Below are 22,390 nucleotides of genomic sequence, written 5' to 3' on the forward strand. Positions count from 1 at the left end.
AATATTGCTCTCGATCTGAATAGGCCAATTACTAGGCTCTGTAACCAAAAATACGCCCATCTATGCGGCAGAGATTTTCTTGAAATGGGCATCGTTTTAATGTCACTTCGTATGCACTTCTCTGCGAGTGTGTCATAAAGTTGTATGTACGCTATTTTGACGTAAAATATTTGTTTAAAAATACTTTTGTTGAATTTTCACTCATTATAACAATCGTAGATCACAATAAGCTTTGTGAAACAACACGAATTCGAGCGAAGTATGCAACGACAACGAATTCGAAGTCGCGGCCTTTGTCGGGCGTCGCATGAAGGGGGAAATTTCGCGCGCGGAAGCTTGGCAATTCCGCCTCTTTCAATTCCTCTAAAACAGAACGCCCACGGCGCGTGTCAANNNCTTTCGAAGGTCGTAATTTTCTCTCGACAATGCCTAAAATTCAGGCAAAGCGGGCCAATTCAAGACCGAACGAGGTCCCTTTGAGGTTTCTTTCATTGTCGATATAATAATTCGCTTTAACGGTCTCGTCCCGTTCGTTCCCATGATTCGCAGCTTATTTTTTTCTGCTGTTTATTAATATATTTTGTTTTGTTTGCTTCATAATTTGCAATACATTTTTTACTTTGGCAAATAATGAAAAATACCCACAAAGAAAGAGAAGATTCAATTTTAATTACAATGCATGCTAACTATATTTTCTATTAAATAATTAATTTTCTATTTATTGTGTTTATTAATTTTATTTATTGTATATATTTTTGATTAGAATATTTTTTTTCTTTTAAGTATTTTTTAAATTAATTATGAAATTATTTTTGTACGGTATCTTTTTGAAATTTTCTGCGGGATTATTCTTTTGCTATCTTAATTTTTGCAAACTTATATTACGAGCCATGCATTCTAGAGATAAAAGTTTAACAATATCCGATTTTCACTTGTAATCCTTTCTTTATGATAAGAGATATCGCGAAAGATTTGTAACAAAATTAGAAAAGAAGATAGTATAGCTATTATCTCCTTTTATTATAATTTCGTTACGAATCTTTCGCGATATCTTCTTAACTATAACAGTTTTATAAAATTATAAGAATTTTATTTAAAGTATTTACACTATTGTTTTTATTAAATTTTAGCAACGAGTACATGAATCTGTCTGATTATCTAAATGATAATTTTTTTTCTTTTACGAAAGATTTATAGTATTTTTTTTTTGCAATTTTTGACTTAATATATCAGGTATTTCTAACATTATTTCAATGTTTGAATTAAAGCTTTATAAAATCAAAATTAGGTGAAAATATTATTATTTTATTTGCAATAATCTTTACTTGAAGCTGAGAAAATATAACAGTCTTCCAATTTTTAATATTATATAACTGTTTAATTGTTGTCTTGATTTAAATATTCACAATATTTGCACACATATCGCAAATACATACACAGTAAATGTAAATCGTAATGCGATGCAACGATTATTTACGTAAAGTAAAGGATGGGAAGGAGAGAAGATGGAAGGAGGTAAAGTACTCGATAATTTCATCTCTTCATAATGCAGGCGTGCATCTCGTTGCACGCGAATGACCGCTCTGGCGCCGACGAATTCCACGTGGATTTCTATGTAACGTCAAACCACTGTTTGTATACGACCGCCGTCTGATCGATCTAATTCGCAAAGGGTAGATCATTGAGATTAGATTAGATTTTATGGTGCTCCGGTCTCGTTGCACGGACCATATGCAGGTTATATACACTTTGTAAGGGTAGTTGGCGGCACCCCGATGACTTGCAAGTGAAATTAAAAATGAAGCACGTCGACGTCCGTATGCGAGCAGTTTATACTAAATTTTTAAATTATGTAGTGTGCCTCAAAGCCGATAGGCATGATTCACTCGAGTTAGAAAGAAGAGAAAGGTAAAGTTTCTAAAGAAATCAGAAGCAGCATTGATTTGTAATTTATATCTGAAAGTTTATAAATTACTTTTTTATATTATATGGAAAATACAAATATATGAGGTATTGTACTTTTGGTACGGTAGCGTTATCGATATATCACTTAATGTATATGTGGAGCTATTCTGATTACTTTTATCCGATAATCAGAGAAAATATTATTTTCCTTTATTTTATTAAGGCAGAATCTTCTGATTCTGTTTGAACTGAACAGCGATAAATACATGTTAAATAAGATAAAGAATAATGCAAATAAATTAAATGCATTATTTATACTTTGTGATATATTCTTAGCAGAAATCTTGTCAATCATCGTTTGAAATCCTATACCGGTGACGGTGACAATCATGTTTTGCCCAGATGGGCAAACCGCCCACTAATTTTATGTCTCACATGTGCACATATACATCTATAACTATAAAGATATATAGCTGTATATAATATTTCGACATACAATATGTATATATAATACATATATGTTTATATATTTCTGGAAAAATATAATATTATTGTTGGAGCAAGAATATATGAAAGATTTTATATAACTGCAAATGTAAAATACAATAATATATACAAAAAATGTAACGTATATGTAAAATTTATTATAGTATATTTGTAACATTTTTTGCATATATTGCATCTTTAGCCGCGTGCGTGTGGTAAGTCGCGGACTGGAATATGCATTACTTCATTTCTGACATTTTAATTTTCATTAGTATTTGGATGGGATGTTATGTAAATTAGTGTAACACTATGTAAATGACGATAATAATATAGTGCTGTGAAAAAATGATATAAAAGATATGCATACAATTTTAAAAATTAAATTATAACTATAAATAAAAAACAGATTTTAATATTCCTGCATGAGTCATTTAATATGAAATGAATTAAAAATCGGAATATAAAAATACAGATTTGTTCACGTACAGAAAAGTTTTATTATATATACTTTTTATTCTTTATTATTATATATTATATAAATTCCATATAAATAGCTAATGTACTTTGGTTTTTGGAACACTTAGTATAGTGAATTATTTTACTTAGGATGTGTAATTTTTAATTAGTGGAAATTCATATATATTTATAATTTGCATGTCAAGCTAAACACAAATCATAATTATGATTAATTTTTAAAGACTTACAACTATTGCAATAAGTTTATTTCAATGTTATTGATATTGGTAGTTAGATACTGTTGTTTCAAAATATATTAAAAAGAGAGATCGACTTTTTTTTAATACTTTCATTACAAGTAACGATATAATACAAATTTTTCAATGTCCTTTTTTTATGATATATACTCATTTTTCTGTATTTCTTGAAGAAATTTTCTATTAATATTTTTCTCTTTTTGAGCGAAGAATCTAAAAATTTCATCAGTTTTTATGCTTACAGAATCTAACGTAAAAAGTTCAAGAACAATCTATTGATACATTGTGCTGAAAATAATTGAGTATTGTTGCGAAAATTATCAGAGATATGTAATGCCCCTGTTTTATTTTCAAAGTATATTATTTAATATAGGAACTTTGATATTATTTCTTACAGTTGGATAGTTTATTCGCGGCTAGTGTGACAGATTTCGACCACGCCCTACCGATATGGTACCCCCTTTCCGAGCTACCCTTGGATTCACTGACGACGTATCGAAAATTTGCTGGCTTTGATCTGCACGCGGCGACTTTTCCGACACCGCATGTTGTCATCGTTTTTGTCGGCGACAGCCTTTAATGAAGATATTCAAATCACGATGATATATCATTATTTAAGAAAAAAATATTAGAATATTTAAAAAACATATATATAGAAAAAAAATTAATTATACGCGACTTCAGTTTTTATATATTTGTTACTATTTTTAATATTGTTATCAAATATTTATTTTTTCATGCAACACTACTGTATTTATTTCATATCGTTAAAAAAAAATTTGACATTTAAAAAAAATACTTTGTATAAATTAAGCAGTTGTTTTACATTTTTTCTCTCAACTAAGAATTATATATAAGACTGACATAATTTTGATAAGTTTAGATTTTGCAAAAGGATGATAAAAAAAGTTCTCTATATTTATTTGTGGTAATAAAAATTGAATTTACTGTCATTATAGCAGTATGTTTCATATTTGTGCTAAATATATCCATTTTGCTCTTAATTATTTTGCAGTTTATTATAATCGGACGTAATTACATAATAAAATATGTAGAAGCAACTCTAAATATTACTTTTTTAGCTACAAACATTTTTAGAAATCTTTTTCAACGTTTTTTTCAACATTTTTTTCACTTTTTTCCAAATCGTTTATCCTGTTGTTTATCCTGTTTTGATCAGGACACGCAGTTGTTGGTGGCCCAGTTTTCGGGATAGCCAGCAAATTGACTTTTGCCAGTTCAATGAAAACGGCGGCGGCTGAGCCTTTGAAAGCGCGCCGCGTAACTTCTGAGATGTCGATGCTTCGAATGAGCTCTCGAAACTTTACATTTCTTCGTCGTGTTCTCTTTTTGCCGCTCCGTTCGATCTCGTGGAAGCTCATCGATCTCCCTCGGCGCGGTCGAGAGGAAATCTTCTCTTTCTCTCTCCCCCGACGTCTCGCTGGAGACGCCTCAAAAAGGGCGCAAGGACGAAGAACTCTCGCGGAAAATCGAAGAGCGAGGGAACGGCTCTCTGTGTCTGACACGAGCGCGCATATTCCACTGCGTCGCGAGAAAAGAAAATGCGCGCTCCAAGAAGAAAGGAAGAAAAGAAGAATAAAAAAGAAAAATAAAGCGCGCGCGGAAAAGAGAGGAAAGCAAGTAAGCACAAAATATACAAAGGAGCGTGCGCGCGTGAGACGGTGGGGAACTTAAAAATGATATCCACTGTGAGACAAAGTAAGGGTAGCTTGGCGCAAAGAAAGCCAGAAATGAAAAATGGAAATGCCGGCAGCTATGGCAATGCAAATCGCGAAGGGACGCCGAATGAGAGCGTAGCAAACGCACGAGCAGAATAGATGATCCATGCTATTCAGTATAATTGGTGCGTAAAAGTTTTATGGATATTCTTTTACTACGGGCCTGTTTCCTACTAATTTAAAGTCAAGTGCAATTAAAGCAACTTTTTGGGATTAACAAGAAAGAGTAGCTATTAAATAACAAATGTATATTGATATCTTTTGTATTATAAGTTTTATCAATTATATATAATTATATACATCGCGTTATGTTAGTGAATATCATTAAAATATCAAATCAAGCTTAGCAACAAAAAAAAATTTGAAGATGTTTTGTTTTATTAAATTTGCTTTTTTTGAACTTAGAAAATTTAGAGACACGTAGAAATGATCGATTCTAATTTTTTTTCTCGATAACTAGAGATTTGGTTGAAAGGATTGAGGAAAATTACGAAAATAAAATTAGAAAACTCTACGGGGTCTTACAAAGCCAATCAGCCAAAATGCGAATGGGCGATCTCGACGAAATCTCGAAAAAAGGAAGAAATCAAGAAACGCAATCTACCGCGTTCCGACCAAAAAAAAAGTGGAACGTGCGAGGGACGACGGGAAAAAGAAAACAGGGAAAAGATAGAAAGAGAACGGAGAGAAAGAGAGAAAGAGAGAGAGAGAGAGAGAAAGAAAGAGAGAGAGAGAGAGAAAGAAAGAGAGAGAGAGAGAGAAAGAAAGAGAGAGAGAGAGAGAAAGAAAGAGAGAGAGAGAGAGAAAGAAAGAGAGAGAGAGAGAGAAAGAAAGAGAGAGAGAGAGAGAAAGAAAGAGAGAGAGAGAGAGAAAGAAAGAGAGAGAGAGAGAGAAAGAAAGAGAGAGAGAGACCGAGTCTCCAAATTACAAATCCTCCGAAAAAGCCAGGCGCGAGATACACAAAGACATTTAGCGCCGGGCCGAATGCATCTCACGGCGCAAACGATGCACCACCGCGACGCGGCACGCAGGTGGGTCACACAAGCGTGGGTGTACATTACAATCAAATCCCGAAAAAGGGGGAAAAGAATTAAAAAAGCTATCTGCCGCGAGATAATAAAAACGAAGACGAGGGCTGCGCGCGGTAGAAAAGAGACACGGCAGAGAGAAAGCAACAGAGAGAGCAAAACAGCGTTTGATAGAAAGAGAGAAAGAAGAGAGAGATAGAGAGATAGAGAGATAGAGAGATAGAGAGATAGAGAGATAGAGAGATAGAGAGATAGAGAGAAAGAAAGAGAAAGAGAGAGAGAAGCGAGAGAGACGATAGATAGAGAGAGAGAGAGATGAGGGTTGAGAGCGGGAAGGACGACGGTGACGAGGACTGGGGTGGCAAAAAGGGGAATCTCTCGTACGCCATATCTCTCTTGGCGCGTATTGGTGACTGGGATGAAGCGTGTGCGTCGTTGGAAAAGCGCTACACGCTGGTGGTCCCGGAAAGAAAATCGCTCGCAGGCTATTTTCCGGAGGAATTTTTATTGGTACGCGCGCCATGTTGGCAGTGGCGACGGGGGTGCCGCGGGCATCCCGATGGCCTGCACGATTGGTCGTCGCTGGGGCGACGCATCCACCACTGGACCAATCCGCGCATCTGCCACCCTATCGTGTCGTCGGGGGTAACGGTGGCGGCGGCGTCGCGGGAACAGAGGCGGAGGGCGACCGGTTACGAGCAACAACCCCCTACCACGGACGACGGCGACGGCCGAGAGGCAACCCCTTGTACGCGTTCTCTGCTCACTCACCCCCGCGCGGAGTCACCGGGATAACTGCATTTCGCGGACAGAATCCCACAAGAACTCACGGCGAGCGGTCGCCCCCTCTGACTCGCTCTCCACTCCTGTCGTCATCGGGTTTTCCCACCGCGTTGTCCTTCGTAGGAAGGAAGGAAAGAAGGAAGGAAGCAAGGAAGGACGGAAGGGCGCGTCGTGCACGTCCTCATCGCCGTCGTCGTCCTCGCCGTCCTCGACGTCGTCGCCGTTGTCGTCGTCGTCGTCGTCGTTGTCGGTGCGCGCCATTTCTTCATACCGATTTGCACGCCGCGCCATTTCTCGCCAATTACTTCGATATTCGAATTTTCAAGGCCAGCTGATCCAGTCGAACGCCCGTCGACACCCTCCCCCTCGCGGGGGTCGCGCACCCTTCTAATTGGATCGACGAGATAATCGGATTTAAATTGCGACCGAGTTGCGTTGATCATCCGCCGTCATGTATCCTCTCGGCGATTCATAGATTCTTAAATCGATATCGTGCATCGTTTTAATTGTTCGTGTATCTGCTATTCGAAGAGCAATATCAAAAGGACTTTCGAGTCTCGAACTACTAACGAAGAGAGAATTGAAGGAAGAGAGATCTGTCTCCGAAAATTTTTCATGTGTCTTGGATTTGGATTTTTTAATTGAAGAATTTTTGGAAGAGACCACATCAAAAAAGCATGAAGAGGAGAACCACAATTCTAAGTGAAATTTGAAGAAACACTTATCTTCACTTGTCAAAAGTGCAACGAAACTGCAGTTATAGAAAAGAAGCACAGTCCAAAAGAACTATATATAATTAATCTTTGTTAATAAATAATATTTCACGCAGATGTCCATTCTACTAAATGCGGAATGAACTGCGAGTTGGATCTAGGCTAAACTGTTATTAGATAAGAATAACTGTTGCAAAAATCTACTGTTGCAAATATCTACTGCTGCCTGCAAATTTTTACGAAGATTAAGACCGTATACATCGCATATGAAAGTCACACGTAAAAACTACATATAAAAATCACATATAAAAATATAAACTTAATTATAATATTAACTATTAAATCTTTCAGACATATATATTACTGAGAGAATTAAAGACTATATAAAAATTGGATTAGCAGTGAAAATCTAGATTAATTTAACGCTAAATCGATAAGCAATATTTTATACATAATTATCCAATCTTGATTTTTTTAGACTTTTCAAACACACTCATACACACAAATGGATCTCGTTTCAATATTTATGACGCGATAACATTTAAAATAACTATCACTCATAGCAAGAATCTTCAATAATAGTGATACTAAAGATGTGCACCCCTGCACAAGTGTTTCCTAAAGAGAATGTTTGAAAAAAAGATATCTTTAGAATTGCTCATGTGTGTGTGTATATATATGCATATATACATATGTTTATTAAATTTATAATGATTAAAAACAAGTCTTAAATAAGTAAAATATATTAAAAGGATGTATATAATTTTTTAGAAGACATGCACAAGAAATCTATTCTGTAGATATTAAATTACAATATAACAAAAGATACCATATAACGAGAGATTTTTATCAATATTGTACAATACATCTGTAAGAATCTATATTAAAGACATTATTCAATGATTGTTTTAACTCTTTTATACTTAATAACTTTAATTAGAAAACACTACTTTGCATTTAATATATAAAATGAAAATCAAAAGTTGTCCAAAATATCAGATACGGAATTATACCGTTGTAAATTTTTATTAAATATATTGTTTTAACATATTTTTCCGTTCAAGAGGTAGAAACTCTCATTTTAATCGCATATGAAAGTCACACGTAAAAACTACATATAAAAATCACATATAAAAATATAAACTTAATTATAATATTAACTATTAAATCTTTCAGACATATATATTACTGAGAGAATTAAAGACTATATAAAAATTGGATTAGCAGTGAAAATCTAGATTAATTTAACGCTAAATCGATAAGCAATATTTTATACATAATTATCCAATCTTGATTTTTTTAGACTTTTCAAACACACTCATACACACAAATGGATCTCGTTTCAATATTTATGACGCGATAACATTTAAAATAACTATCACTCATAGCAAGAATCTTCAATAATAGTGATACTAAAGATGTGCACCCCTGCACAAGTGTTTCCTAAAGAGAATGTTTGAAAAAAAGATATCTTTAGAATTGCTCGACTGATCTCCTTGGAAAGTTCATAAAAAATAACGGCAAATCATACAAGATATATTATTCTTTCTAAACAAGCCGTTGCGTACTCCGAAAAGTGTGAAGTATCTTAAACAGAAGAAACATATTTTCTCGCGATCCAGCCTTTCGTTAAAGTCACTGACCGACTGCTGGAGGATAACGAGCCGCTCTTCACCGGAGTCCTCAATTTTTCAACGATCTTTCGGTGTGTCGATCCGAGGAGGATAACGCAGTGCGTATTCGCAAAGCGGACGCGGAGCGCCCTCATCGCGGACTTGCATTGGAAGATGTTCTCGTAGATAGTCGAGATTTCGCTCAGGTGCTACCAATACGAGCTACCTCGACCAGGTTACCCCGGCATCACCCTGGCTAACGATTTGTCCGGAGGTACCGGGGGTCCCGGTGCGGGCGGCGTCGGTTCCGTCGGTGGTACCTCCGTTGGCGGCGGAGGCGGCGGCGGCGGTGGCGGCGGCGGTGGCGGTTCGTCCCTGCCGACGACTGCCCTCAGCCTCGATCACCAGCAATTCAACATATTCCCGGCGATCTTTAGCCGGCAGCTCAACTTCTCCGCGGCAGCCGCCGCCAATTGCGGCCAGAACAAGCTGATGGATGAGCTCAGGCCGAATCTGGGATTGCTCGGCGTCGGCCTGGTCGAGAATGACAGCTTCCATCTAAATCACAATCAGGAGAAGAGAAAGTGCAGTAGCGCCAGCTCGAATGAGCAAGACTTCGGTCTGTACGGGGTACATCAGGGCCTGGAGGCGAGCCCGCCGACGCCCGCCGCGACTCCCGGTAGAAGCAGCGTCGGGGCCACCACGAGTGTCGGTGAGTGCCATGTTTTGAGTTTTGGCAATCATTTTTATTATTTCATATTAACAGAGAAATAAATTCTTGGCCTTCAACTGAAAAAGATTAGAATGCGTGTGTCTTTTTTTTTTCATTGTTGCTTTTGTACGTTTTTCATTAAAAATAATAATAAGCAATAATAATTACTGAATGAGCAAAAGAGCAAATCTTAGAAACTAAATTTGCATTTGCATTGTCCATATGATGTAACTGGCAATTATTAGCTCGCAAATAGTCTTTTTAATTTTTTTGACATTTTTAAGCTACGCTATATATATACATACATATATAAATATTACTAATTTTTGTTTTACATAAGCATATTTATTGGAATACTTGCTTTATTCCAAATAAGATTTATTATAAATTACTCTATTATGGTTGGTATATAACGTATCTTTTTTATTTTTGTTAAGTTTAAATAAAAACACATATTTCGTAATTAATTTCAATAATAGAAATTATTGAGTTTATAATACTTGAAAGAAGCGGATTATTTTGATACCTGTTTCATTATTTCGCTACCTCTTTCGACGACGTACGATTTCTATAAAAAATATGATAACATGTTATATATCTTGAATGTTCTGAAATTTGATACACTTTTGTAACTTTTAAAGTGTCGCATTTTTGCATCGTCGAGAAAAATGGGCATCGTGCTATCTCGAGATAGACGTATTTTCCGCTTGTTGAGCCCCGAGCACGCGTTCACGCTGGCGACGCGATCAGCTCGGAGTGTTGACAATGGGTCGGGTGGGCCAGACATATGGTAGTACCTGTTTCATGGACTATTATTATGTGCTAGTAGGGCTTAAGAGAGCTTAGCACCGAGGGTGCGTTAATGGGGTGGGCTTGAAACGTCGGACGAAGCTTGAACGAGTGACGAATCTCTCGCGCCCGATTTCGACGAGTCGAAAGACTCGGGATCGGGCTCGAATGAAAGGGCTCATCTCCTTCGTTCCCTCTCATTTTTGTTATTGTATCGCGACTCGTATTTCATAACGCGTGTTTCGTGCACTCGAAATGTCAACTTGCATTCATTAAATGCGAAGCGTTTAATCATTGCATCGTTCCAAAACAAATCCAAAGATGATAGAGTTACTTCTCACATATACGTATAAATTATAAGTATAAATTATAGTGGACTTGAATTGATGGGAAACACTTTAATATTACGCGATTGTTGTGTTGTGAATTGAGAATAAGACGCAAAGTAAATATTGTCTTATTTTAATTCATTAAATTTTTCATACCGTTGAAGAAACTAAGCGTTTTTAACAAGATTTGTTTGCATTGATTCCGTAAATTGTTTACTGAAATATATCGTATTAATTGGAATTTACAATGAATTTTCATTTCTAAGAGATTTGGCAATTGATAAGTACAAAGTTCAACAGGTCTATCGCGACACGGCAGTCGTTAGAATTTTTTTCGGCCTTATTATATCTGTAAATGTATGTGTGTGTATGTGTGTGCGTGTTTCACGCGGTGGCACCGATTTGCAAATCACGATATCTAGCATTCCGTCGTACCCTTCAAGGTCAGGGTTTCCGGAAACGAAATGAGACTACCGCGGGATTCTCATGCAAATGATAATCCGACAGCGTCGGGCCGCTTCGCGACGAGGGAAAAAGAGATAACGGAATAAAACGAGGACAGGACGGCGGTGGAGGGAAAAATTAATGTCGTTAACCCCCTCGCGCGTTCTCTCGGGTATTAAAAGTACTCGAGCGACGGTCTTCTGCGCGCGCGGTTCCCGTATCCTCCTTAAAAGGCGCGTCCCGCTCTTGTTGAGTGACCCGTAACGTCGTCAATTTCCATCTGCACTCGTAGAGAAAAATAAATTTGTTCGCTTTACACGCGTTATTATCTGACAACATTGCGATATATAATTCTTAACTACTGTGTGAAATATTAAGATTGAATATTTTAATTAAATCTAATAATACTCACAGAGAAAATGTCGATCAAAGTCATTACAGCCATTTTTCAATCTTCAGATCTAAATGTTTTGATAATTAAACTTGAAATTAAAACTGTATTGAAGTAATTGTAAAAGTAAATAAATTTTTTTTTCACTTATCTAGCCTTTCAGAGCTTAAAACTTATCACGAAGAAAAACTTGTTACTTGTTTATAATTTGAATTAATTTTTGATATCTTTCTCTTTTTCGTTATTTTTCTATAAATTAATTGCATACATTGAATATTCGAAGAGAGTGATTTCGAATATTTAATTTTGCGTTGCCATTTTTTTGCTATTTATTATCAAATATTCTAAGAATTTAAAATTACATGTCGTTTCTTGAGAATAAATGTTGAGTAATTCAATAGTTTACTTGATGACACATCTTTTCGTCAATATTAATCACAAATTAACATATTCACTAATTTTTTAATATATATCTGCAAATGACATATGAAAAACTGAGACGTTGGCAAATAGATTTGTAGATGTGAATATTCGATATTGCCGTATTGATAAGAATCTTGATCATTTCTCGCGATTTATCGCGAGAAGAAACGAATTGGCATTGCATCGAATGAATCGTGGAAATGCGCATATCACTTTCCGCTGGACCGATAATGCGTTCTAATGTGACAGCAGATGCCGACGGATGGCAGCTGTAGGTCGAGAGAAGGCCATCGCATTACCAGTAATCCTGTAAATCGTGTCATTTGTCGCGCGTGTCACCTCGTTAAAATCACCGCTAATTACCCCTCTGCCCCCTCCCCTCCCTCCCTCCCTCCCTCCTGACTGTTCCCGAAATCTGCGGGGGCAGATGTTCGCCGCCGGCGCCACAATGCTCCCTCGCAGCAGCGCTCCTTTCTTCGAGCTTTTCTCGAGTGTCGCTTGTCGAGCTTGTCGACGAACAGCTTGTAACTTCATCCAACAAAGGGTTAACTCGGCTGCGAACGGCTGCACGGGTCGTACGATTTTGCCGACATTTTATTGTCATTGCTTTTCGCTTTGCTCCTCTCCAATTGTATGAATTTATTTCGCGAAATATCATGTCATATTGTAATTTACGCGATACGCGCGATGTGAATTGCTGAGATATGGCACAATTTTTTATTTACGTATCTCTTGACCAACTTGGTATTGAAGGAAAAATTATTTCTGAACTGTTTTTAAAATGGAAAAATGATTTGCCAAATCTCGAATATTTTATATTTTCTACAATTAAAAGTTTTGCTTTTTATATTTTTCATTATTTGACAATTTTATTAAAATGTATAAAAAGAGATTTATGATTCTATATAGAACATGATACATTATTATTTTAATCCCATTCGAAAGAAAATTGTAAGAGAGAGAGAAAGAAAGAGAGGTCTATTTTCCGAAAATTATTTTTTCGTTGAGAAAAACTTGTTTCATATCTAATGTTCAGTAACATTGTGGCTAAAAAGTGATACTATGTATAAAATAATATAATTTTTAATTAAATACGAAGCACACAAATATAAGAGAAAAATCTTTATAACTGTCTATATATCTCTCTATTTTTTACCGATAAATAAAATATTATTAAAATAGATTTCTCTCTCTCTTTTTCTTCAAAATTTCAGGAAACCATATTTCAAAGAAGTTTTTAACAATATATCTATATTTTACGTAATGTTAGTTACATATAACTACAGATAGCAATTATATTACTGTAACGATAATTTCATTTGATTGTAATAATATTTTATCCTTTTGATAAATGTTTATATTTGGTTTTATAGTGTATTCGTTTTAACAGATATAGTTTACAAGGATATAATTTTTCAGTAGATTTTTACATCAAAGATAAAACCGACAACTGTAATTTTTTTTTTGCCTATTTTCTGCAATCGAAAAACTCTATAATTGCATAAAAACGAATTCAAATCCCGAACAAATTGAAACAGCAGTGTGCAAATATATTTCACGATTCTAAATTTATATATACAATCCAGTAATAAACTCTTTTTGCTTCCTTGTAATTAAATTATAAAATCAATATTTTTAAGTTTGTGTGTGTCTGTCGAATAATAGTTGTGAAGAATGTTTATAACAATATTTTACGTACTATACAAAAGAATCATACATTGCGTAAATGGGTCGATATCCCATTGTTATATATACTGTGAATTAATGGGAAAAATTCATTTCGACATCATAAAGATCGCAGAAAACACTTTTTTGCCGATACCTTTTATGAGACATTAATTTCATTTCGTATCATTTATGAAAATCTCGTTTCAATCTATACTCATGTACAAAAAATTAGGACGAGCTTTTTGTTGCGTTAAAATGGAATATACTTTTAATGGAACAAAGTATTCCTCCCAGTCCGCGTTATCACAACTTTCAGAATTTAATTGCGCGTGATTACGTATGGTTGAATGTGCCGTGAAATCCTTTTTAATCTCTTATTTTTTAATTCTAACTCTCTCCATTTTCTTGCGCTATATAAATCTTGAAAAAAAGTTAATAAGTTCTATATATTCGATTTTTCACCTATATTCCAAAATATATCAAAAATTTGATATATGTTCTCAAAACATGTGGTCTTAATAAACATAAATAATACTCGACAAAAATTTCTCGAAAATTAAAATATTCTCAGAAAAGAATTTTGGATAAAAGAGATTAATATAAATATTAGAAAAAAATAATATATATCGTCAAAGAGCACAGCGAAATAAGCGGAAGGAACGGCCTCGCCGGGGCCCTTCGCCTTCTTCGCTGAACTTGACCGAGTTTCCTCGTTCACCGGGTAACCGGGCAAGGTATGTAAAGTGGACAGCATTCATCCTTGAACATTGAATCAGCATGTAACATGATTAGGTCATTAACGCCCTAACCAAGTTAGCATAGTGCGAGGGACTTCGCTCGCCACGCTTACCCCGGGTCCGTGCGATCCCGGGTAGGTACCTACGTTCGTTCATAAAGCTCCGGCGCCGCGACGCCGCGTCACGCCGACAACCAAGACAACGACGACGACGCCGACGACGACGACAATGGTGGCGGCCGTGGACCTTGTCGAGTCCGAGGTCGAAAGTTCGGCGGATCGCGCGCCTTCCGTGGAATATCGAATTTTCCGGCGATGAAAGCGATACGGGAAATCGAGTTTCGGTTCGCTCCTATCCGACTCTTTCGTCGTCTAACGGATAAACAATATGTGTACGAGAATCCGCGGAGAGTATTAACCGCGCGCGAAGCGTTCATAGCCGGGTATGGTTAACGGAATTTGTTTATCGCGTTACCCTGGGAAAATGTCACATATAACATTCCGGTTTGGTCGCGGAAAAAAGTTTCGACGTGTTGCGCTTTCACGAGAGGCACTTTTCGTCGAAGTAGGTGATTATTAAAATATTCCGCGGAATTATACAAAGTTTGTTCCCGAATTTGCGAGCCTTCGAGAATTCTTCGTTTTGCATATCTAATTCTTGATTTCATTTATCGCTAAGTAAGTGTGTAATCCTATCCTCTAAAGAGAGAAAATGCGAGTTGTTTTTTTTCTATAATTGCATAAAAACGAATTCAAATCCCGAACAAATTGAAACAGCAGTGTGCAAATATATTTCACGATTCTAAATTTATATATACAATCCAGTAATAAACTCTTTTTGCTTCCTTGTAATTAAATTATAAAATCAATATTTTTAAGTTTGTGTGTGTCTGTCGAATAATAGTTGTGAAGAATGTTTATAACAATATTTTACGTACTATACAAAAGAATCATACATTGCGTAAATGGGTCGATATCCCATTGTTATATATACTGTGAATTAATGGGAAAAATTCATTTCGACATCATAAAGATCGCAGAAAACACTTTTTTGCCGATACCTTTTATGAGACATTAATTTCATTTCGTATCATTTATGAAAATCTCGTTTCAATCTATACTCATGTACAAAAAATTAGGACGAGCTTTTTGTTGCGTTAAAATGGAATATACTTTTAATGGAACAAAGTATTCCTCCCAGTCCGCGTTATCACAACTTTCAGAATTTAATTGCGCGTGATTACGTATGGTTGAATGTGCCGTGAAATCCTTTTTAATCTCTTATTTTTTAATTCTAACTCTCTCCATTTTCTTGCGCTATATAAATCTTGAAAAAAAGTTAATAAGTTCTATATATTCGATTTTTCACCTATATTCCAAAATATATCAAAAATTTGATATATGTTCTCAAAACATGTGGTCTTAATAAACATAAATAATACTCGACAAAAATTTCTCGAAAATTAAAATATTCTCAGAAAAGAATTTTGGATAAAAGAGATTAATATAAATATTAGAAAAAAATAATATATATCGTCAAAGAGCACAGCGAAATAAGCGGAAGGAACGGCCTCGCCGGGGCCCTTCGCCTTCTTCGCTGAACTTGACCGAGTTTCCTCGTTCACCGGGTAACCGGGCAAGGTATGTAAAGTGGACAGCATTCATCCTTGAACATTGAATCAGCATGTAACATGATTAGGTCATTAACGCCCTAACCAAGTTAGCATAGTGCGAGGGACTTCGCTCGCCACGCTTACCCCGGGTCCGTGCGATCCCGGGTAGGTACCTACGTTCGTTCATAAAGCTCCGGCGCCGCGACGCCGCGTCACGCCGACAACCAAGACAACGACGACGACGCCGACGACGACGACAATGGTGGCGGCCGTGGACCTTGTCGAGTCCGAGGTCGAAAGTTCGGCGGATCGCGCGCCTTCCGTGGAATATCGAATTTTCCGGCGATGAAAGCGATACGGGAAATCGAGTTTCGGTTCGCTCCTATCCGACTCTTTCGTCGTCTAACGGATAAACAATATGTGTACGAGAATCCGCGGAGAGTATTAACCGCGCGCGAAGCGTTCATAGCCGGGTATGGTTAACGGAATTTGTTTATCGCGTTACCCTGGGAAAATGTCACATATAACATTCCGGTTTGGTCGCGGAAAAAAGTTTCGACGTGTTGCGCTTTCACGAGAGGCACTTTTCGTCGAAGTAGGTGATTATTAAAATATTCCGCGGAATTATACAAAGTTTGTTCCCGAATTTGCGAGCCTTCGAGAATTCTTCGTTTTGCATATCTAATTCTTGATTTCATTTATCGCTAAGTAAGTGTGTAATCCTATCCTCTAAAGAGAGAAAACGAGTTGTTTTTTTTTTGAGAAAACCAATCGTTTTCTTCATTACGTAAAATGAATCGTTTAGCGAGAGGAGAGGAGATTATTATCTTTTAAATATGAATAAAATTTAATATATATAACAATTTAATGCATCGTTATATTGTTATCTGTTCGACATACAATTTTGCTACTCAATATATTATTTGATGGCCACAACGTACACATTAATATGCCATTAAAATAATTTCAAGCGCAATCGGCAAATAATTTCATTTATGAAATTATGAAGTAATTATACACCTGCACACAATACAATTGACTAATGCAATGTGAATAAAATTGAAATTTATCTATCGTCATATCGACTATATAGGCAAACATTATCCCAGTTTAATGTGAGGCAAATAAATGTATATAATTTTTTTTTTTTCAATGTATAATCTACATTGAGTTAATCTTATTAGATGTGGTTTTGTAAAAATATTAAAGTTATATATTTCTTTTTTTTTTCAGGTGCAGAAGGCGCTTTTAAAAAGTTGAAGCCTGACCCCTGCGCCTCTAGTCCTCATATTGGTCACACACCTACAACAGCTAGTTGTCCAACACCCGCCCGACGGCGACACAGGACTACCTTTACACAGGTTGGCACGTAAAAAAAAGTATCTACAAAATCTTTATTTTTTAATATTCTTGCGAGTAATTCAACATATGTCTTTTGGTTATTAGTATCTTTTTTTTCCAATATTTTCTTTCATCAGCGAGATTTCTTACGAATGTATGTTTCTGCAGAGGGACATCGAACCCTGTGATCGATAATAACATTTCGATTAGCCCTAATCTTTCGTATCGCGCCGAAATTTCCTGCCGGGTAGTTCAAATCGGCCTTTACCACGGCTTTTCAATTGTTTCGCAGGAGCAGCTGGCAGAATTGGAATCGGCGTTTGCAAAATCTCATTATCCGGACATATACTGCAGGGAGGAATTGGCGAGGACCACCAAATTGAACGAGGCCAGAATTCAGGTGAGTGTGCTGCTTCTCGCAAAGAGCAAAACAAACGATTTTTCGAATCCAACGTTTCGAGTGGAAAGCATAGATATTTGATAATTATTGATACCATTCTGCCTGCGCATGTTTTTTTACAAGAAAATCTAAATTGAAATAGTGTATCAGTTTCTGGTAAAAATTCCTTCTCTTAAACAGCTTCTTTTTTTAAGTAATGATACGAGAATAACTCACATCTTGGTACACTGTCATTAAATCGCACGAGAGTTAAATTAAATTAATTTTCCAACATTATTTATAACGAAATATTTGCAAAATGCTTGCTTTTTTATATTCTTGCAATTCAACATGTCTCTTTTGGTTACTATTAGCATCTTTTTTTCTTCAGTTTTTTTTTTTTCATCAGCAGACGATTATTTGAGAATAGATTTTTAACAGTCTATTAAGATTATGTTTCGTATTGATGATGCCGAAAAGTTTGTAGGCATATTTATCTCCTAGTCTATCTTTTTGACTGTGACTCACTGTATAATTGAATCAAAGATGCATGTGGGGTGACAAAATGAAATTACGCGCGCAAATGTCGGTCCAAGACACCCTATATTCTTTGAGGGTCGTGGAATTGATCAGAGGGGACGGAAACGGGTTTCAACATACTTCTTTCAATAAATCGAAAAATTTACGTCAAGCGCTGGACGATAGAGTAGTATTTTTGATTTTGCTCGAGTCTTGTGAAAGAGATATGATTTTTCACATTATTGATATCAAAGTAATTAAAAACGTACATTAAAAATTGCTATTCTTCATTCTATACGTAATAGCATAAATTTCTATAAAGAAAAAAAATTATGATTCATGGGAAAGTTATAGTAATGAAATTTTTAATTTCTTCGACATGGAAACGTGAGTTTTACGACAGTGGTGCGGTTTGTGATGATATTAAGGGTGGAGGATTTGGTAATAAGAGAGAAAGAGGTAAGCGGGAACGGGGTAAGGTGGGGAAGTGGAAGAGGAGATGTCGGGGTTGGTGTACCAGTCCCAAATTCCGAGCGAGCGAGCGGTACATATTAAAACAGTCGCCGGTGCGTTGCGCTCTTTTGATATATAATGCAACGGGGTGTTGTTTGAGTTAAAAGCCCGGGAACCGCCGCGACTTAACCCTGTTAAACTGCGATGCCAAGTAAAACGCGGTTTGCGCTCGTCGCTCGCCGGTTATAACCGATGCACAAAGTGTCCGCCGCGAGGAGGTGCACAACCCGCGCGGCGGATGGTCCTGTGTTCGTTCCGACCTCAAACACGAGAGAAATAGAGAGAGAGAGAGAGAGAGAGAGAGAGGCTCGCAGTTTTAAATGTCATTTCCAGTCGCTGGTTTTCCGGCGCGCGGCTGCCCCAGAATCGGCCAATTACCTGTAATCTGCAAAGCGCGCACTGTAATTAACGCTCGCGAATTTGCGCATCTCGGCTACTCTCAAACCAACGGTAGCTACACCTCGCATAAGGAAACTTTCGTGATTTCGACCAAAATATATACCTATACATGTTTCGGTCTCATTGATTTCTTACACCGCATTAAATTAGTTTTTACTCTTTACTTCATTTTGCATTCCTTTCTGGATTTTTTCTCTCTATAATTGAATAAATGAATAAAATTCTGTAAATTTTTCATATTTTATCAAATATTAAATTATTTTATGTAATATATTTATTATACGTAAATAATACACGCAATCTGTTAATGATTATGTTAACAATTATCGGTGCATTATAAAAAGATGGATTGTAATTAAAATGGATTATAATTCAGTAATCATTTTTTTGAATGCAACACTGAAGCAGAATTGATTTTAATTAATCTTGTAAAATTGAATCAAAAATTCCAAAAATGATAAATGGTAACGTCTAATTATAAATAAATTTCAATACACCTATCTATTTCATATAAAATAATATCGATAAATTGTAAATATCAGCCGAAAATTTAGAGACATCTTCCTACCGTTTTCTACGCGAACGCGAAGGGTGAAGGAAAATTTCGTCGTCCCCTGGAGGAATCGTGAGGTCGGTTTGGGTTTAGGAAGGTATCCGTCGCAAAACAGGGGTTCTCGGTGGAAGAAAAAGGTAGGATGGCGGCCACGTAAGAAAGGGGGCCCTTGTCTCTCCCGACGTTCTTCCCCATCCCCCCGACGCCCCGGCACCATCTCGTCCTCGTCTCGTAGTGGAAGGAATAGCGAGCCCGGCAAGCCTGAGACGTTTCAGATCTATCTAGGGTGGAGAAAATTCAATTTAAAATGGCGGCTCAGATATAATGGCAGCCTCCGGTACAGCGTCACCCAACCCCCTGCGCGCCCAACTCATCTCAACTTTGCCACCCTCGTTCGCCGTCTATTTCTCTCTCGTCCTCGCCGCCTCCACGGCCCGTGTCGCTATCTTTGAGGAAACAGAATGCCGTGACTAGCGTGGGAGCTTTTAAAGGAACGACTTCTACGACGTTGCTCGATTGATGGTCTCTTACTAAAAAAAAAAAAAAATGTATTTCGCTCTCGAGATGCGTTGGGGTCTGTGATTTTTTCATATAATATGCAATAAACGATGCAAAATTTGACGATATATAAGCCTTTCCAGTACCTAGAACTTATTAATTGTCGTTTGTTCTCAAAAAATCTTTTTTTATATTTTTCTATATATTTTGCATATATAATATACATTAGTGCTTAATAGCTAACACTTAATATGCAACTTTCTCAACTTTTAATTATCAACATTAATAATAAATTATTAGATATAATATCTAACACACTCTTTAGACAATTATTATATACTTTATATTATTGAGAACTATTTGTAAGCAGAAATACTTTGTAAGATTTCTTGAGGAGATTGTATAATATAAGTTTCTACGTAGATTCACCCCTGATGATGAGACGCAAACGCTACGCGATTTGCAATTTCTCTAAACGCGCAAACGCACGCGCGCAAATTAGTGCACCTTGAATGAGCGTTTTCCAGGCGAAACACGGTATAGTGTAGGATCGTTTCCGTCCATTTATGTCATTTCGAGTGAGGTTTGCAGGAAATTTGGTAGGAAGATGTAATGTACTGCTACGTATATATGTACACACAAGCATGCAAATAAATTTAATAGGAAGGTAAAGCAAAACACTTGGTCGAGCGGGGTGAATGTTTTCCGTGATTGCTTGATGATTACAAATGAAAATATAATAGTTATGGTTGCATTAAATTATTTCTATTTCTAATTCTAGATTTCTCTATAGATAGACGGTAAATTGATAACAAAACTTTATATTTTTTTATTAGCTTTAAACTAGATTTTATTTTGGTAAAATTCTTATTAGGAGACTGGAGCCGCAAAAATATTTAACTATACATATACATATATAAATATTAAAGAAGTTACAAACGCGAAAAAGATGTTCTGATGTTTTATCGTTAAAGTCACTGATATAATATATGCGCAAGTATTTATGATCGCGAAAGTATTTATGACGATAATGAATAATAATAGTAAAAAATCGAGTGACACCCCGTGGTAAGAGAATAATTCTCGAATCATTGCACAAGAAATCCCATTATGCCGAAGAAAAAGAAAGGAGAAACCCCGAGCTCCGCGATATTGAGTTAGCCGAGTTTTCATTCGACCTTTTTACTTCGATTCGACTTCCGATCAAAGCCTATCTACCTGTCGAGCGTTTTACGAGAAAATCGGCTTTCTATCTGACAGGAAACAAGAAAATTTATGAGTAGCAAAAAAATTGCTGGCAAGTGTCCTGCTCTTTGACTTTATATTTTTCGCGCTTATACGAATAATAATATAATTATGACGTGCATTCGGGAGTATTTAAATTTCATTAAACGTATCAATATATATAGATAATTTTCGCATTATTTTAATTTTAATGTCAGGCAATCTGAATTAAACTTTTCGGTTTAAAAATACTGTAAGTTCAAGTAAAAAACTATAATTTTTTAAATATAAGAAATAATATAAAAATATAAATATAAAAGAAATAATATGTTCATTAAGTTTTATTTGTAATTACATTTGAATGTTTTTATATAAAATTAATTATAATTCTTAAAATTTCTATGTTTATATTATAAAGTTTACTGTGTTTCGATAATTTAGTATTCTACTTTTTTTTTGTAAAAAGGATGGATCGGTATAAAGCCAGAAGAGAAATTTACTTGCAATGTTTCTTTTAAAAAAACTAGATAGTTGGACTTTCGAGTAAATTTTATAGATATTGCATAAGTACATTTAATTGTACGTGGTCATATCCATAATTTCCGAAATGGATGCTCAAGCAGTATCATTATATTAACAAGTCTTACGCGCTTTTGCCTTCTTTTTCTTTCACAAGAAAGCCATTACCCGTGTATCACATTTTCTCGAGCTAGTATGTGGGTTAGCTATCAGAGTGCAGTATTCTCTCAGGCATACAGGGGAGGAGGATAGTTTTCTCGGTCGCGGTCCTCAAAGTAGCAGACATTTTGAGCCGTGTTCCCCGTGGAATAACCATCTCTCTTCTACCTCATACTCTTTCTCTCTATCTTTCTCTATGAG

General features: G+C 36.1%; 2 protein-coding genes across 2 annotated transcripts in view; both read left to right on the plus strand.

Moving 5' to 3' along the window:
- The first annotated feature begins 6,392 nt into the window (after window positions 1–6,392).
- Window positions 6,393–9,473, plus strand: LOC115232861 (glycine-rich cell wall structural protein 1.0-like). The gene is made up of 3 exons (XM_029803007.1): window positions 6,393–6,562; window positions 9,187–9,347; window positions 9,418–9,473. The coding sequence occupies exons 1-3, from the start codon at window positions 6,393–6,395 to the stop codon at window positions 9,471–9,473; spliced, it is 387 nt and encodes a 128-aa protein (XP_029658867.1).
- The window catches only part of LOC115232851 (homeobox protein prophet of Pit-1), a 23,726-nt gene continuing 10,748 nt past the window's right edge, over window positions 9,413–22,390 (plus strand). Inside the window, exons 1-3 of the mRNA XM_029802982.1 lie at window positions 9,413–9,692; window positions 17,319–17,446; window positions 17,719–17,826. Of these exons, the coding sequence (XP_029658842.1) occupies window positions 9,473–9,692; window positions 17,319–17,446; window positions 17,719–17,826 (456 nt within the window). The 5' untranslated portion in view covers window positions 9,413–9,472. The remainder of the gene's footprint in view (window positions 9,693–17,318; window positions 17,447–17,718; window positions 17,827–22,390) is intronic.

Source organism: Formica exsecta, unplaced genomic scaffold (genome assembly GCF_003651465.1).
Source record: "Formica exsecta isolate Colony F162 unplaced genomic scaffold, ASM365146v1 scaffold15, whole genome shotgun sequence".
In the NCBI taxonomy this organism is placed as follows: Eukaryota; Metazoa; Arthropoda; class Insecta; order Hymenoptera; family Formicidae; genus Formica; species Formica exsecta.

Excerpts from the sequence above, each read along its gene's own strand:
- LOC115232861 (XM_029803007.1), top strand. The coding sequence starts at position 6,393 with ATGTTGGCAGTGGCGACGGGGGTGCCGCGGGCATCCCGATGGCCTGCA. Across the intron at positions 6,563-9,186 it reads ACAGAGGCGGAGGGCGACCG|GTGCTACCAATACGAGCTAC; the intron begins GTTACGAGCAAC and ends GATTTCGCTCAG. Across the intron at positions 9,348-9,417 it reads CGGTGGCGGCGGCGGTGGCG|CCGGCAGCTCAACTTCTCCG; the intron begins GTTCGTCCCTGC and ends GGCGATCTTTAG.